Genomic DNA, 17167 nt, shown 5'->3' with positions numbered 1-17167 from the left:
CGCAAAGCTTCTATGTAAACCGCAACTACAGTAATGGTAATTTGATAGGAATTACAGATTGATGCAAACAAAACGCTTTTATATATCGTATGTCTTTCGTCTGATCAAATCCCAAGAAATATTTCTTTTATTGCATATGTTAAGATCAATTCTATGTAAAAAAAAAATCAAAGAAATCAGATACGGTTTAGACATTCGATGTCGCATAGTTGGTTGATTTTTACAGTATTAACTTTACTTGCACTATATTACATAATTTTAATGCCACTACCAAAATCCTACTATTAGTTGCCATGGGAACCGAAAGCAGTGAATGTAGACTAATTGAGCTGCGAAATTCAACCAGTTTTATCCATGGTTGGTGCTAGTGGTACATAAAAAAATAAAATTGAAAGCAAATTCTTTCCATCAATCTTGATTTCCCCATAAACTTACCTCCTTATTTATAATGTTTATAGCCATTCGTGGTATTCCAATTATATGTTTCATTTTGGAGCCGACGAATTGACACCGAGTTTCATACTAAACAAAACATACCGACAAAAAGAGAAACAAAGTAAAAGACACTTTCAATGCGGTTGCTCAAAAATTGTTTTCCAGAACTCTAGTTCAAATATCACATGTAAAGTAAAATGTCACATGTATTTCATTTTGGCAGACACCTTTTCTATCTTGAGATGGAATTGTAGGAATAACGTATCAAAGGGATGCAAAACTGTTAGAAGATAAGATTGATAAATTGTTACTTTCGATAACCTATATGTGTTTTATTGAAGAATTCAAAAATATTTGGACACTGAAAGTGAAACGACACCTTGTTCAATATTCATTTGAGTTTACATTTTCCTATATTCAAAGTTATTCATTAAAGAGGAAGGTCGGTTTAATTAGAGGTTTTGTCTCATTTTTCAATCTAGTATGTAATTATTAAAGTTTCTAACCATGCATCATGTTCTTGTATAATTCTAGTATGCGTTTAAACTTCTTTATTTCAAAAGGATATCGTGGGTGCTTCAATGACGAGGCTGATTCAATGTTCAATGTGAAAAACACTTCATCGACATCCATGACTGTGGAAAAATGTAAAGAATTTTGTCAGAAGGAAGATGTCCCATTCTATGGACTACTAGTAATCCTAATTTTCTTTAATATGTTTGAATTCCGATTGGTCACCTTTGAAAGACTCAAATATTTCATTTTCGTTTTTCTATTCATTAATCACCCTACATAAGCATCTTTCATATTGTTGGGTTTTTTTCCCGAATGCTTACTTCATCGTTTCCTAAATCAATTACTTTCAGTACTAAATCAACTCAACAGAGCTGGCTTGTAATCATAATTAAATCATATATGTTTGTAGATAAATCCATATACGAACATGGAAACTGAAATTTTTTATTTTTCATTTTAGGCAGGCATTGAATGTGTCTGTAGAAATTCACCGCTGCCGAGCGTCAATAAGTCAGACGAAGACTGTCGAATCAAATGTAGTGGGTACGAGAAGGATTTTTGTGGAGGAGACGGGATGATTGGTTTTCATAAGAATTCTTACTATGAAAAGGGTACTAATTTAAAAACCTCCATTGGTTCAAGGCTACACATTCTACATAAATACATGAAAGACGAAGATAACGAACAATGATCAATCTCATAACCCCTATAAGAAATAGAAAACACGGAGTTGGGCAAACACGGACTTCTAGATATAGAAGAAGTGGGATCAGGTGCCTAAGAGGAGTAATCATCTCCTGTCGACTGTTCACACAAGCCGTGAGTTCTATATCTTGATCAGGTAAACCTAGCCAAAATCAGTGTACCAACAACGACCAAACAATCGGCATGAAACAAGTTAAACACCATTTGACCCAAATGCTAGGTTGTATTGGCAAACTAGATCATTATAACGACCATAAAGTTTGCGAAATGCTGATTTTAAACGAGACTGTCGGAACCCCTGCACCATCAACTTGTTTGTCAGTAGCCTGCTTCGATTTTTAAAAACCGACTATACGCAGAACAAGCCCTTGCTTATCGAATTAGTGGGATGCATCAATAGGATTCACAGTACTTGTACTAAATTCCTAAACAAAAACAAAACACTTTACAAAAGTAAGGTACAATGCTAGGTTGAGCAAATAAAAAGAGAAAGGTGTTGATCAAACTTTTTTTTAATTTTGTAATACTTGTAGTAGTTAAGCTATTGACCACTGTTAATTATCCTCACTTTTCATTCCGCAGAAAATCAACTAGTTTCACCTATATGTATCATGGTCAATTACACTGTTTTCCACAAAGGAAAGCGATGGTTATATTTCAAATGCCCGCTATCGGTAAATATCCTTTATTACTTACAAGCAGTCCTTTCCATACACCTCCGACTTTTTCTTTCATTACCAGGTTACCTAGGTTGTTTCCGATCACGGTTCAACGGTAAATCCTTACACGACAATGCAATGACTGTGGAACTGTGTAGAACGTTTTGTGAAGAGCGGAATGATAAATATTATGGATTACAGGTAGTTCTCTAGAAAGAGTTGTACAGCTGTCTTTTCAATGTTTTTCACAATCAGTATACTCAATTCTTTGATTTGATACATATCCAGCATATTTAGCAAATATCAAATATTTTCAATTGCATGTATCATGGTGTATAGGTTTTGCCATAATTTAAAGCAATGGTTATATTTCAAATGACATCTATAAGTAAACCTTTTCTGTGTTTTGGAGAAATCAACCAACTTATCACTTAGTTTCATTCATCGTCGTGCTTTCCGTGACATGTCATCGAAGTTTGATATGCTAAAGTAGTTTTTTCTATGATATGTGATTTTGATTTTAGCAAGGGAGGTGGTGCTATTGTGGAGATCGTACACCCGAAAATAGAGAGCTAGATGGGAGTTGTTCTTATAAATGCGGAGGAAACCAAGATCAGTATTGTGGTGGACAGCATACGCAAAGCTTCTATGTAAACCGCAACTACAGTAATGGTAATTTGATAGGAATTACAGATTGATGCAAACAAAACGCTTTTATATATCATATGTCTTTCGTCTGATCAAATCCCAAGAAATATTTCTTTTATTGCAGATGTTAAGATCAATTCTATGTAAAAAATCAAAGAAATCAGATACGGTTTAGACATTCGATGTCGCATAGTTGGTTGATTTTTACAGTATTAACTTTACTTGCACTATATTACATAATTTTAATGTCACTACCAAAATCCTACTATTCGTTGCCATGGGAACCGACAGCAGTGTATGTAGACTAATTGAGCTGCGAAATTCAACCAGTTTTATCCATGGTTGGTGCTAGTGGTACATAAAAAAATAAAATTGAAAGTAAATTCTTTCCATCAATCTTGATTTCCCCATAAACTTACCTCCTTATTTATGATGTTTATATCCTTTCGTGGTATTCCAATTATATGTTTCATTTTGGAGCCGACGAATTGACACCGAGTTTCATACTAAACAAAACATACCGACAAAAAGAAAAACAAAGTAAAAGACACTTTCAATGCGGTTGCTCAAAAATTGTTTTCCAGAACTCTAGTTCAAATATCACATGTAAAGTAAAATGTCACATGTATTTCATTTTGGCAGACACCTTTTCTATCTTGAGATGGATTTGTAGGAATAACGTATCAAAGGGACGTAAAACTGTTAGAACATAAGACTGATAAATTGTTACTTTCGATAACCTATATGTGTTTTATTGAAGAATTCAAAAATATTTGGACACTGAAAGTGAAACGACACCTTGTTCAATATTCATTTGAGTTTACATTTTCCTATATTCAAAGTTATTCATTAAAGAGGAAGGTCGGTTTAATTAGAGGTTTTGTCTCATTTTTCAATCTAGTATGTAATTATTAAAGTTTCTAACCATGCATCATGTTCTTGTATAATTCTAGTATGCGTTTAAACTTCTTTATTTCAAAAGGATATCTTGGGTGCTTCAATGACGAGGCTGATTCAATGTTCAATGTGAAAAACACTTCATCGACATCCATGACTGTGGAAAAATGTAAAGAATTTTGTCAGAAGGAAGATGTCCCATTCTATGGACTACTAGTAATCCTAATTTTCTTTAATATGTTTGAATTCCGATTGGTCACCTTTGAAAGACTCAAATATTTCATTTTCGTTTTTCTATTCATTAATCACCCTACATAAGCATCTTTCATATTGTTGTTTTTTTTTTTCCCGAATGCTTACTTCATCGTTTCCTAAATCAATTACTTTCAGTACTAAATCAACTCAACAGAGCTGGTCTGTAATCACAAATAAATCATATATGTTTGTAGATAAATCCATATACGAACATGGAAACTGAAATTTTTTTTTTCATTTTAGGCAGGCATTGAATGTGTCTGTAGAAATTCACCGCTGCCGAGCGTCAATAAGTCAGACGAAGACTGTCGAATCAAATGTAGTGGGTACGAGAAGGATTTTTGTGGAGGAGACGGGATGATTGGTTTTCATAAGAATTCTTATTATGAAAAGGGTACTAATTTAAAAACCTCCATTGGTTCAAGGCTACACATTCTACATAAATACATGAAAGGCGAAGATAACGAACAATGATCAATCTCATAACCCCTATAAGAAATAGAAAACACGGAGTTGGGCAAACACGGACTTCTAGATATAGAAGAAGTGGGATCAGGTGCCTAAGAGGAGTAATCATCTCCTGTCGACTGTTCACACAAGCCGTGAGTTCTATATCTTGATCAGGTAAACCTAGCCAAAATCAGTGTACCAACAACGACCAAACAATCGGCATGAAACAAGTTAAACACCATTTAACCCAAATGCTAGGTTGTATTGGCAAACTAGATCATTATAACGACCATAAAGTTTGCGAAATGCTGATTTTAAACGAGACTGTCGGAACCCCTGCACCATCAACTTGTTTGTCAGTAGCCTGCTTCGATTTTTAAAAACCGACTATACGCAGAACAAGCCCTTGCTTATCGAATTAATGGGATGCATCAATAGGATTCACAGTACTTGTACTAAATTCCTAAACAAAAACAAAACACTTTACAAAAGTAAGGTACAATGCTAGGTTGAGCAAATAAAAAGAGAAAGGTGTTGATCAAACTTTTTTTTAATTTTGTAATACTTGTAGTAGTTAAGCTATTGACCGCTGTTAATTATCCTCACTTTTCATTCCGCAGAAAATCAACTAGTTTCACCTATATGTATCATGGTCAATTACACTGTTTTCCACAAAGGAAAGCGATGGTTATATTTCAAATGCCCGCTATCGGTAAATATCCTTTATTACTTACAAGCAGTCCTTTCCATACACCTCCGACTTTTTCTTTCGTTACCAGGTTACCTAGGTTGTTTCCGATCACGGTTCAACGGTAAATCCTTACACGACAATGCAATGACTGTGGAACTGTGTAGAACGTTTTGTGAAGAGCGGAATGATAAATATTATGGATTACAGGTAGTTCTCTAGAAAGAGTTATACAGCTGTCTTTTCAATGTTTTTCACAATCAGTATACTCAATTCTTTGATTTGATACATATCCAGCATATTTAGCAAATATCAAATATTTTCAATTGCATGTATCATGGTGTATAGGTTTTGCCATAATTTAAAGCAATGGTTATATTTCAAATGACATCTATAAGTAAACCTTTTCTGTGTTTTGGAGAAATCAACCAACTTATCACTTAGTTTCATTCATCGTCGTGCTTTCCGTGACATGTCATCGAAGTTTGATATGCTAAAGTAGTTTTTTCTAAGATATGTGATTTTGATTTTAGCAAGGGAGGTGGTGCTATTGTGGAGATCGTACACCCGAAAATAGAGAGCTAGATGGGAGTTGTTCTTATAAATGCGGAGGAAACCAAGATCAGTATTGTGGTGGACAGCATACGCAAAGCTTCTATGTAAACCGCAACTACAGTAATGGTAATTTGATAGGAATTACAGATTGATGCAAACAAAACGCTTTTATATATCGTATGTCTTTCGTCTGATCAAATCCCAAGAAATATTTCTTTTATTGCAGATGTTAAGATCAATTCTATGTAAAAAATCAAAGAAATCAGATACGGTTTAGACATTCGATGTCGCATAGTTGGTTGATTTTTACAGTATTAACTTTACTTGCACTATATTACATAATTTTAATGTCACTACCAAAATCCTACTATTCGTTGCCATGGGAACCGACAGCAGTGTATGTAGACTAATTGAGCTGCGAAATTCAACCAGTTTTATCCATGGTTGGTGCTAGTGGTATATAAAAAAATAAAATTGAAAGTAAATTCTTTCCATCAATCTTGATTTCCCCATAAACTTACCTCCTTATTTATGATGTTTATATCCTTTTGTTGTATTCCAATTATATGTTTCATTTTGGAGCCGACGAATTGACACCGAGTTTCATACTAAACAAAACATACCGACAAAAGGAGAAGCAAAGTAAAAGACACTTTCAATGCGGTTGCTCAAAAATTGTTTTCCAGAACTCTAGTTCAAATATCACATGTAAAGTAAAATGTCACATGTATTTCATTTTGGCAGACACCTTTTCTATCTTGAGATGGATTTGTAGGAATAACGTATCAAAGGGACGTAAAACTGTTAGAACATAAGACTGATAAATTGTTACTTTCGATAACCTATATGTGTTTTATTGAAGAATTCAAAAATATTTGGACACTGAAAGTGAAACGACACCTTGTTCAATATTCATTTGAGTTTACATTTTCCTATATTCAAAGTTATTCATTAAAGAGGAAGGTCGGTTTAATTAGAGGTTTTGTCTCATTTTTCAATCCAGTATGTAATTATTAAAGTTTCTAACCATGCATCATGTTCTTATATAATTCTAGTATGCGTTTAAACTTCTTTATTTCAAAAGGATATCTTGGGTGCTTCAATGACGAGGCTGATTCAATGTTCAATGTGAAAAACACTTCATCGACATCCATGACTGTGGAAAAATGTAAAGAATTTTGTCAGAAGGAAGATGTCCCATTCTATGGACTACTAGTAATCCTAATTTTCTTTAATATGTTTGAATTCCGATTGGTCACCTTTGAAAGACTCAAATATTTCATTTTCGTTTTTCTATTCATTAATCACCCTACATAAGCATCTTTCATATTGTTGTTTTTTTTTCCCGAATGCTTACTTCATCGTTTCCTAAATCAATTACTTTCAGTACTAAATCAACTCAACAGAGCTGGTCTGTAATCACAAATAAATCATATATGTTTGTAGATAAATCCATATACGAACATGGAAACTGAAATTTTTTTTTTCATTTTAGGCAGGCATTGAATGTGTCTGTAGAAATTCACCGCTGCCGAGCGTCAATAAGTCAGACGAAGACTGTCGAATCAAATGTAGTGGGTACGAGAAGGATTTTTGTGGAGGAGACGGGATGATTGGTTTTCATAAGAATTCTTATTATGAAAAGGGTACTAATTTAAAAACCTCCATTGGTTCAAGGCTACACATTCTACATAAATACATGAAAGGGGAAGATAACGAACAATGATCAATCTCATAACCCCTATAAGAAATAGAAAACACGGAGTTGGGCAAACACGGACTTCTAGATATAGAAGAAGTGGGATCAGGTGCCTAAGAGGAGTAATCATCTCCTGTCGACTGTTCACACAAGCCGTGAGTTCTATATCTTGATCAGGTAAACCTAGCCAAAATCAGTGTACCAACAACGACCAAACAATCGGCATGAAACAAGTTAAACACCATTTAACCCAAATGCTAGGTTGTATTGGCAAACTAGATCATTATAACGACCATAAAGTTTGCGAAATGCTGATTTTAAACGAGACTGTCGGAACCCCTGCACCATCAACTTGTTTGTCAGTAGCCTGCTTCGATTTTTAAAAACCGACTATACGCAGAACAAGCCCTTGCTTATCGAATTAATGGGATGCATCAATAGGATTCACAGTACTTGTACTAAATTCCTAAACAAAAACAAAACACTTTACAAAAGTAAGGTACAATACTAGGTTGAGCAAATAAAAAGAGAAAAGTGTTGATCAAACTTTTTTTTATTTTGTAATACTTGTAGTAGTTAAGATATTGACCACTGTTAATTATCCTCACTTTTCATTCCGCAGAAAATCAACTAGTTTCACCTATATGTATCATGGTCAATTACACTGTTTTCCACAAAGGAAAGCGATGGTTATATTTCAAATGCCCGCTATCGGTAAATATCCTTTATTACTTACAAGCAGTCCTTTCCATACACCTCCGACTTTTTCTTTCGTTACCAGGTTACCTAGGTTGTTTCCGATCACGGTTCAACGGTAAATTCTTACACGACAATGCAATGACTGTGGAACTGTGTAGAACGTTTTGTGAAGAGCGGAATGATAAATATTATGGATTACAGGTAGTTCTCTAGAAAGAGTTGTACAGCTGTCTTTTCAATGTTTTTCACAATCAGTATACTCAATTCTTTGATTTGATACATATCCAGCATATTTAGCAAATATCAAATATTTTCAATTGCATGTATCATGGTGTATAGGTTTTGCCATAATTTAAAGCAATGGTTATATTTCAAATGACATCTATAAGTAAACCTTTTCTGTGTTTTGGAGAAATCAACCAACTTATCACTTAGTTTCATTCATCGTCGTGCTTTCCGTGACATGTCATCGAAGTTTGATATGCTAAAGTAGTTTTTTCTAAGATATGTGATTTTGATTTTAGCAAGGGAGGTGGTGCTATTGTGGAGATCGTACACCCGAAAATAGAGAGCTAGATGGGAGTTGTTCTTATAAATGCGGAGGAAACCAAGATCAGTATTGTGGTGGACAGCATACGCAAAGCTTCTATGTAAACCGCAACTACAGTAATGGTAATTTGATAGGAATTACAGATTGATGCAAACAAAACGCTTTTATATATCGTATGTCTTTCGTCTGATCAAATCCCAAGAAATATTTCTTTTATTGCAGATGTTAAGATCAATTCTATGTAAAAAATCAAAGAAATCAGATACGGTTTAGACATTCGATGTCGCATAGTTGGTTGATTTTTACAGTATTAACTTTACTTGCACTATATTACATAATTTTAATGTCACTACCAAAATCCTACTATTCGTTGCCATGGGAACCGACAGCAGTGTATGTAGACTAATTGAGCTGCGAAATTCAACCAGTTTTATCCATGGTTGGTGCTAGTGGTACATAAAAAAATAAAATTGAAAGTAAATTCTTTCCATCAATCTTGATTTCCCCATAAACTTACCTCCTTATTTATGATGTTTATATCCTTTTGTTGTATTCCAATTATATGTTTCATTTTGGAGCCGACGAATTGACACCGAGTTTCATACTAAACAAAACATACCGACAAAAGGAGAAGCAAAGTAAAAGACACTTTCAATGCGGTTGCTCAAAAATTGTTTTCCAGAACTCTAGTTCAAATATCACATGTAAAGTAAAATGTCACATGTATTTCATTTTGGCAGACACCTTTTCTATCTTGAGATGGATTTGTAGGAATAACGTATCAAAGGGACGTAAAACTGTTAGAACATAAGACTGATAAATTGTTACTTTCGATAACCTATATGTGTTTTATTGAAGAATTCAAAAATATTTGGACACTGAAAGTGAAACGACACCTTGTTCAATATTCATTTGAGTTTACATTTTCCTATATTCAAAGTTATTCATTAAAGAGGAAGGTCGGTTTAATTAGAGGTTTTGTCTCATTTTTCAATCTAGTATGTAATTATTAAAGTTTCTAACCATGCATCATGTTCTTGTATAATTCTAGTATGCGTTTAAACTTCTTTATTTCAAAAGGATATCTTGGGTGCTTCAATGACGAGGCTGATTCAATGTTCAATGTGAAAAACACTTCATCGACATCCATGACTGTGGAAAAATGTAAAGAATTTTGTCAGAAGGAAGATGTCCCATTCTATGGACTACTAGTAATCCTAATTTTCTTTAATATGTTTGAATTCCGATTGGTCACCTTTGAAAGACTCAAATATTTCATTTTCGTTTTTCTATTCATTAATCACCCTACATAAGCATCTTTCATATTGTTGGGTTTTTTTCCCGAATGCTTACTTCATCGTTTCCTAAATCAATTACTTTCAGTACTAAATCAACTCAACAGAGCTGGTCTGTAATCACAAATAAATCATATATGTTTGTAGATAAATCCATATACGAACATGGAAACTGAAATTTTTTTTTTCATTTTAGGCAGGCATTGAATGTGTCTGTAGAAATTCACCGCTGCCGAGCGTCAATAAGTCAGACGAAGACTGTCGAATCAAATGTAGTGGGTACGAGAAGGATTTTTGTGGAGGAGACGGGATGATTGGTTTTCATAAGAATTCTTATTATGAAAAGGGTACTAATTTAAAAACCTCCATTGGTTCAAGGCTACACATTCTACATAAATACATGAAAGGCGAAGATAACGAACAATGATCAATCTCATAACCCCTATAAGAAATAGAAAACACGGAGTTGGGCAAACACGGACTTCTAGATATAGAAGAAGTGGGATCAGGTGCCTAAGAGGAGTAATCATCTCCTGTCGACTGTTCACACAAGCCGTGAGTTCTATATCTTGATCAGGTAAACCTAGCCAAAATCAGTGTACCAACAACGACCAAACAATCGGCATGAAACAAGTTAAACACCATTTAACCCAAATGCTAGGTTGTATTGGCAAACTAGATCATTATAACGACCATAAAGTTTGCGAAATGCTGATTTTAAACGAGACTGTCGGAACCCCTGCACCATCAACTTGTTTGTCAGTAGCCTGCTTCGATTTTTAAAAACCGACTATACGCAGAACAAGCCCTTGCTTATCGAATTAATGGGATGCATCAATAGGATTCACAGTACTTGTACTAAATTCCTAAACAAAAACAAAACACTTTACAAAAGTAAGGTACAATACTAGGTTGAGCAAATAAAAAGAGAAAAGTGTTGATCAAACTTTTTTTTATTTTGTAATACTTGTAGTAGTTAAGATATTGACCACTGTTAATTATCCTCACTTTTCATTCCGCAGAAAATCAACTAGTTTCACCTATATGTATCATGGTCAATTACACTGTTTTCCACAAAGGAAAGCGATGGTTATATTTCAAATGCCCGCTATCGGTAAATATCCTTTATTACTTACAAGCAGTCCTTTCCATACACCTCCGACTTTTTCTTTCGTTACCAGGTTACCTAGGTTGTTTCCGATCACGGTTCAACGGTAAATTCTTACACGACAATGCAATGACTGTGGAACTGTGTAGAACGTTTTGTGAAGAGCGGAATGATAAATATTATGGATTACAGGTAGTTCTCTAGAAAGAGTTGTACAGCTGTCTTTTCAATGTTTTTCACAATCAGTATACTCAATTCTTTGATTTGATACATATCCAGCATATTTAGCAAATATCAAATATTTTCAATTGCATGTATCATGGTGTATAGGTTTTGCCATAATTTAAAGCAATGGTTATATTTCAAATGACATCTATAAGTAAACCTTTTCTGTGTTTTGGAGAAATCAACCAACTTATCACTTAGTTTCATTCATCGTCGTGCTTTCCGTGACATGTCATCGAAGTTTGATATGCTAAAGTAGTTTTTTCTAAGATATGTGATTTTGATTTTAGCAAGGGAGGTGGTGCTATTGTGGAGATCGTACACCCGAAAATAGAGAGCTAGATGGGAGTTGTTCTTATAAATGCGGAGGAAACCAAGATCAGTATTGTGGTGGACAGCATACGCAAAGCTTCTATGTAAACCGCAACTACAGTAATGGTAATTTGATAGGAATTACAGATTGATGCAAACAAAACGCTTTTATATATCGTATGTCTTTCGTCTGATCAAATCCCAAGAAATATTTCTTTTATTGCAGATGTTAAGATCAATTCTATGTAAAAAATCAAAGAAATCAGATACGGTTTAGACATTCGATGTCGCATAGTTGGTTGATGTTTACAGTATTAACTTTACTTGCACTATATTACATAATTTTAATGTCACTACCAAAATCCTACTATTCGTTGCCATGGGAACCGACAGCAGTGTATGTAGACTAATTGAGCTGCGAAATTCAACCAGTTTTATCCATGGTTGGTGCTAGTGGTACATAAAAAAATAAAATTGAAAGTAAATTCTTTCCATCAATCTTGATTTCCCCATAAACTTACCTCCTTATTTATGATGTTTATATCCTTTTGTTGTATTCCAATTATATGTTTCATTTTGGAGCCGACGAATTGACACCGAGTTTCATACTAAACAAAACATACCGACAAAAGGAGAAGCAAAGTAAAAGACACTTTCAATGCGGTTGCTCAAAAATTGTTTTCCAGAACTCTAGTTCAAATATCACATGTAAAGTAAAATGTCACATGTATTTCATTTTGGCAGACACCTTTTCTATCTTGAGATGGATTTGTAGGAATAACGTATCAAAGGGACGTAAAACTGTTAGAACATAAGACTGATAAATTGTTACTTTCGATAACCTATATGTGTTTTATTGAAGAATTCAAAAATATTTGGACACTGAAAGTGAAACGACACCTTGTTCAATATTCATTTGAGTTTACATTTTCCTATATTCAAAGTTATTCATTAAAGAGGAAGGTCGGTTTAATTAGAGGTTTTGTCTCATTTTTCAATCTAGTATGTAATTATTAAAGTTTCTAACCATGCATCATGTTCTTGTATAATTCTAGTATGCGTTTAAACTTCTTTATTTCAAAAGGATATCTTGGGTGCTTCAATGACGAGGCTGATTCAATGTTCAATGTGAAAAACACTTCATCGACATCCATGACTGTGGAAAAATGTAAAGAATTTTGTCAGAAGGAAGATGTCCCATTCTATGGACTACTAGTAATCCTAATTTTCTTTAATATGTTTGAATTCCGATTGGTCACCTTTGAAAGACTCAAATATTTCATTTTCGTTTTTCTATTCATTAATCACCCTACATAAGCATCTTTCATATTGTTGGGTTTTTTTCCCGAATGCTTACTTCATCGTTTCCTAAATCAATTACTTTCAGTACTAAATCAACTCAACAGAGCTGGCTTGTAATCATAATTAAATCATATATGTTTGTAGATAAATCCATATACGAACATGGAAACTGAAATTTTTTTTTTCATTTTAGGCAGGCATTGAATGTGTCTGTAGAAATTCACCGCTGCCGAGCGTCAATAAGTCAGACGAAGACTGTCGAATCAAATGTAGTGGGTACGAGAAGGATTTTTGTGGAGGAGACGGGATGATTGGTTTTCATAAGAATTCTTATTATGAAAAGGGTACTAATTTAAAAACCTCCATTGGTTCAAGGCTACACATTCTACATAAATACATGAAAGGCGAAGATAACGAACAATGATCAATCTCATAACCCCTATAAGAAATAGAAAACACGGAGTTGGGCAAACACGGACTTCTAGATATAGAAGAAGTGGGATCAGGTGCCTAAGAGGAGTAATCATCTCCTGTCGACTGTTCACACAAGCCGTGAGTTCTATATCTTGATCAGGTAAACCTAGCCAAAATCAGTGTACCAACAACGACCAAACAATCGGCATGAAACAAGTTAAACACCATTTAACCCAAATGCTAGGTTGTATTGGCAAACTAGATCATTATAACGACCATAAAGTTTGCGAAATGCTGATTTTAAACGAGACTGTCGGAACCCCTGCACCATCAACTTGTTTGTCAGTAGCCTGCTTCGATTTTTAAAAACCGACTATACGCAGAACAAGCCCTTGCTTATCGAATTAATGGGATGCATCAATAGGATTCACAGTACTTGTACTAAATTCCTAAACAAAAACAAAACACTTTACAAAAGTAAGGTACAATACTAGGTTGAGCAAATAAAAAGAGAAAAGTGTTGATCAAACTTTTTTTTATTTTGTAATACTTGTAGTAGTTAAGATATTGACCACTGTTAATTATCCTCACTTTTCATTCCGCAGAAAATCAACTAGTTTCACCTATATGTATCATGGTCAATTACACTGTTTTCCACAAAGGAAAGCGATGGTTATATTTCAAATGCCCGCTATCGGTAAATATCCTTTATTACTTACAAGCAGTCCTTTCCATACACCTCCGACTTTTTCTTTCGTTACCAGGTTACCTAGGTTGTTTCCGATCACGGTTCAACGGTAAATTCTTACACGACAATGCAATGACTGTGGAACTGTGTAGAACGTTTTGTGAAGAGCGGAATGATAAATATTATGGATTACAGGTAGTTCTCTAGAAAGAGTTGTACAGCTGTCTTTTCAATGTTTTTCACAATCAGTATACTCAATTCTTTGATTTGATACATATCCAGCATATTTAGCAAATATCAAATATTTTCAATTGCATGTATCATGGTGTATAGGTTTTGCCATAATTTAAAGCAATGGTTATATTTCAAATGACATCTATAAGTAAACCTTTTCTGTGTTTTGGAGAAATCAACCAACTTATCACTTAGTTTCATTCATCGTCGTGCTTTCCGTGACATGTCATCGAAGTTTGATATGCTAAAGTAGTTTTTTCTAAGATATGTGATTTTGATTTTAGCAAGGGAGGTCGTGCTATTGTGGAGATCGTACACCCGAAAATAGAGAGCTAGATGGGAGTTGTTCTTATAAATGCGGAGGAAACCAAGATCAGTATTGTGGTGGACAGCATACGCAAAGCTTCTATGTAAACCGCAACTACAGTAATGGTAATTTGATAGGAATTACAGATTGATGCAAACAAAACGCTTTTATATATCGTATGTCTTTCGTCTGATCAAATCCCAAGAAATATTTCTTTTATTGCAGATGTTAAGATCAATTCTATGTAAAAAATCAAAGAAATCAGATACGGTTTAGACATTCGATGTCGCATAGTTGGTTGATTTTTACAGTATTAACTTTACTTGCACTATATTACATAATTTTAATGTCACTACCAAAATCCTACTATTCGTTGCCATGGGAACCGACAGCAGTGTATGTAGACTAATTGAGCTGCGAAATTCAACCAGTTTTATCCATGGTTGGTGCTAGTGGTACATAAAAAAATAAAATTGAAAGTAAATTCTTTCCATCAATCTTGATTTCCCCATAAACTTACCTCCTTATTTATGATGTTTATATCCTTTTGTTGTATTCCAATTATATGTTTCATTTTGGAGCCGACGAATTGACACCGAGTTTCATACTAAACAAAACATACCGACAAAAGGAGAAGCAAAGTAAAAGACACTTTCAATGCGGTTGCTCAAAAATTGTTTTCCAGAACTCTAGTTCAAATATCACATGTAAAGTAAAATGTCACATGTATTTCATTTTGGCAGACACCTTTTCTATCTTGAGATGGATTTGTAGGAATAACGTATCAAAGGGACGTAAAACTGTTAGAACATAAGACTGATAAATTGTTACTTTCGATAACCTATATGTGTTTTATTGAAGAATTCAAAAATATTTGGACACTGAAAGTGAAACGACACCTTGTTCAATATTCATTTGAGTTTACATTTTCCTATATTCAAAGTTATTCATTAAAGAGGAAGGTCGGTTTAATTAGAGGTTTTGTCTCATTTTTCAATCTAGTATGTAATTATTAAAGTTTCTAACCATGCATCATGTTCTTGTATAATTCTAGTATGCGTTTAAACTTCTTTATTTCAAAAGGATATCTTGGGTGCTTCAATGACGAGGCTGATTCAATGTTCAATGTGAAAAACACTTCATCGACATCCATGACTGTGGAAAAATGTAAAGAATTTTGTCAGAAGGAAGATGTCCCATTCTATGGACTACTAGTAATCCTAATTTTCTTTAATATGTTTGAATTCCGATTGGTCACCTTTGAAAGACTCAAATATTTCATTTTCGTTTTTCTATTCATTAATCACCCTACATAAGCATCTTTCATATTGTTGGGTTTTTTTCCCGAATGCTTACTTCATCGTTTCCTAAATCAATTACTTTCAGTACTAAATCAACTCAACAGAGCTGGCTTGTAATCATAATTAAATCATATATGTTTGTAGATAAATCCATATACGAACATGGAAACTGAAATTTTTTTTTTCATTTTAGGCAGGCATTGAATGTGTCTGTAGAAATTCACCGCTGCCGAGCGTCAATAAGTCAGACGAAGACTGTCGAATCAAATGTAGTGGGTACGAGAAGGATTTTTGTGGAGGAGACGGGATGATTGGTTTTCATAAGAATTCTTATTATGAAAAGGGTACTAATTTAAAAACCTCCATTGGTTCAAGGCTACACATTCTACATAAATACATGAAAGGCGAAGATAACGAACAATGATCAATCTCATAACCCCTATAAGAAATAGAAAACACGGAGTTGGGCAAACACGGACTTCTAGATATAGAAGAAGTGGGATCAGGTGCCTAAGAGGAGTAATCATCTCCTGTCGACTGTTCACACAAGCCGTGAGTTCTATATCTTGATCAGGTAAACCTAGCCAAAATCAGTGTACCAACAACGACCAAACAATCGGCATGAAACAAGTTAAACACCATTTAACCCAAATGCTAGGTTGTATTGGCAAACTAGATCATTATAACGACCATAAAGTTTGCGAAATGCTGATTTTAAACGAGACTGTCGGAACCCCTGCACCATCAACTTGTTTGTCAGTAGCCTGCTTCGATTTTTAAAAACCGACTATACGCAGAACAAGCCCTTGCTTATCGAATTAATGGGATGCATCAATAGGATTCACAGTACTTGTACTAAATTCCTAAACAAAAACAAAACACTTTACAAAAGTAAGGTACAATACTAGGTTGAGCAAATAAAAAGAGAAAAGTGTTGATCAAACTTTTTTTTATTTTGTAATACTTGTAGTAGTTAAGATATTGACCACTGTTAATTATCCTCACTTTTCATTCCGCAGAAAATCAACTAGTTTCACCTATATGTATCATGGTCAATTACACTGTTTTCCACAAAGGAAAGCGATGGTTATATTTCAAATGCCCGCTATCGGTAAATATCCTTTATTACTTACAAGCAGTCCTTTCCATACACCTCCGACTTTTTCTTTCGTTACCAGGTTACCTAGGTTGTTTCCGATCACGGTTCAACGGTAAATTCTTACAC

General features: G+C 34.2%; 1 protein-coding gene and 4 long non-coding RNA genes across 5 annotated transcripts; all 5 read left to right on the top strand.

The window, feature by feature from the left end:
• The first annotated feature begins 2453 nt into the window (after window positions 1-2453).
• On the top strand, window positions 2454-5475 carry LOC130048688 (xylosyltransferase oxt-like). The gene is made up of 5 exons (XM_056145707.1): window positions 2454-2516; window positions 2840-2987; window positions 3946-4076; window positions 4359-4509; window positions 5345-5475. The coding sequence occupies exons 1-5, from the start codon at window positions 2454-2456 to the stop codon at window positions 5473-5475; spliced, it is 624 nt and encodes a 207-aa protein (XP_056001682.1).
• A 318-nt stretch (window positions 5476-5793) lies between these two features.
• On the top strand, window positions 5794-7508 carry LOC130048180 (uncharacterized). Its single transcript, XR_008797023.1, has 3 exons — window positions 5794-5934; window positions 6893-7023; window positions 7304-7508. It is a non-coding gene; the product is annotated as an uncharacterized LOC130048180 (long non-coding RNA).
• A 1229-nt stretch (window positions 7509-8737) lies between these two features.
• Window positions 8738-10669, top strand: LOC130048179 (uncharacterized). Its single transcript, XR_008797022.1, has 3 exons — window positions 8738-8878; window positions 9837-9967; window positions 10248-10669. It is a non-coding gene; the product is annotated as an uncharacterized LOC130048179 (long non-coding RNA).
• Window positions 10670-11681: 1012 nt separating this feature from the next.
• On the top strand, window positions 11682-13613 carry LOC130048178 (uncharacterized). Its single transcript, XR_008797021.1, has 3 exons — window positions 11682-11822; window positions 12781-12911; window positions 13192-13613. It is a non-coding gene; the product is annotated as an uncharacterized LOC130048178 (long non-coding RNA).
• Window positions 13614-14640: 1027 nt separating this feature from the next.
• On the top strand, window positions 14641-16557 carry LOC130048177 (uncharacterized). Its single transcript, XR_008797020.1, has 3 exons — window positions 14641-14766; window positions 15725-15855; window positions 16136-16557. It is a non-coding gene; the product is annotated as an uncharacterized LOC130048177 (long non-coding RNA).
• Window positions 16558-17167: the final 610 nt, after the last annotated feature.

This window comes from Ostrea edulis, chromosome 7 (assembly GCF_947568905.1).
Source record: "Ostrea edulis chromosome 7, xbOstEdul1.1, whole genome shotgun sequence".
Taxonomy (NCBI): domain Eukaryota; kingdom Metazoa; phylum Mollusca; class Bivalvia; order Ostreida; family Ostreidae; genus Ostrea; species Ostrea edulis.
Note: the sequence above shows the minus strand (reverse complement) of the source record. Positions and strands in the feature narration are given on the sequence as shown.

Coding starts and splice junctions, on each gene's coding strand:
- LOC130048688 (XM_056145707.1), top strand. CDS start 2,454: ATGACTGTGGAACTGTGTAGAACGTTTTGTGAAGAGCGGAATGATAAA. Junction 2,988..3,945: donor AAACCGCAACTACAGTAATG/GTAATTTGATAG, acceptor TTATTTCAAAAG/GATATCTTGGGTGCTTCAAT. Junction 4,077..4,358: donor TCCCATTCTATGGACTACTA/GTAATCCTAATT, acceptor TTTTCATTTTAG/GCAGGCATTGAATGTGTCTG.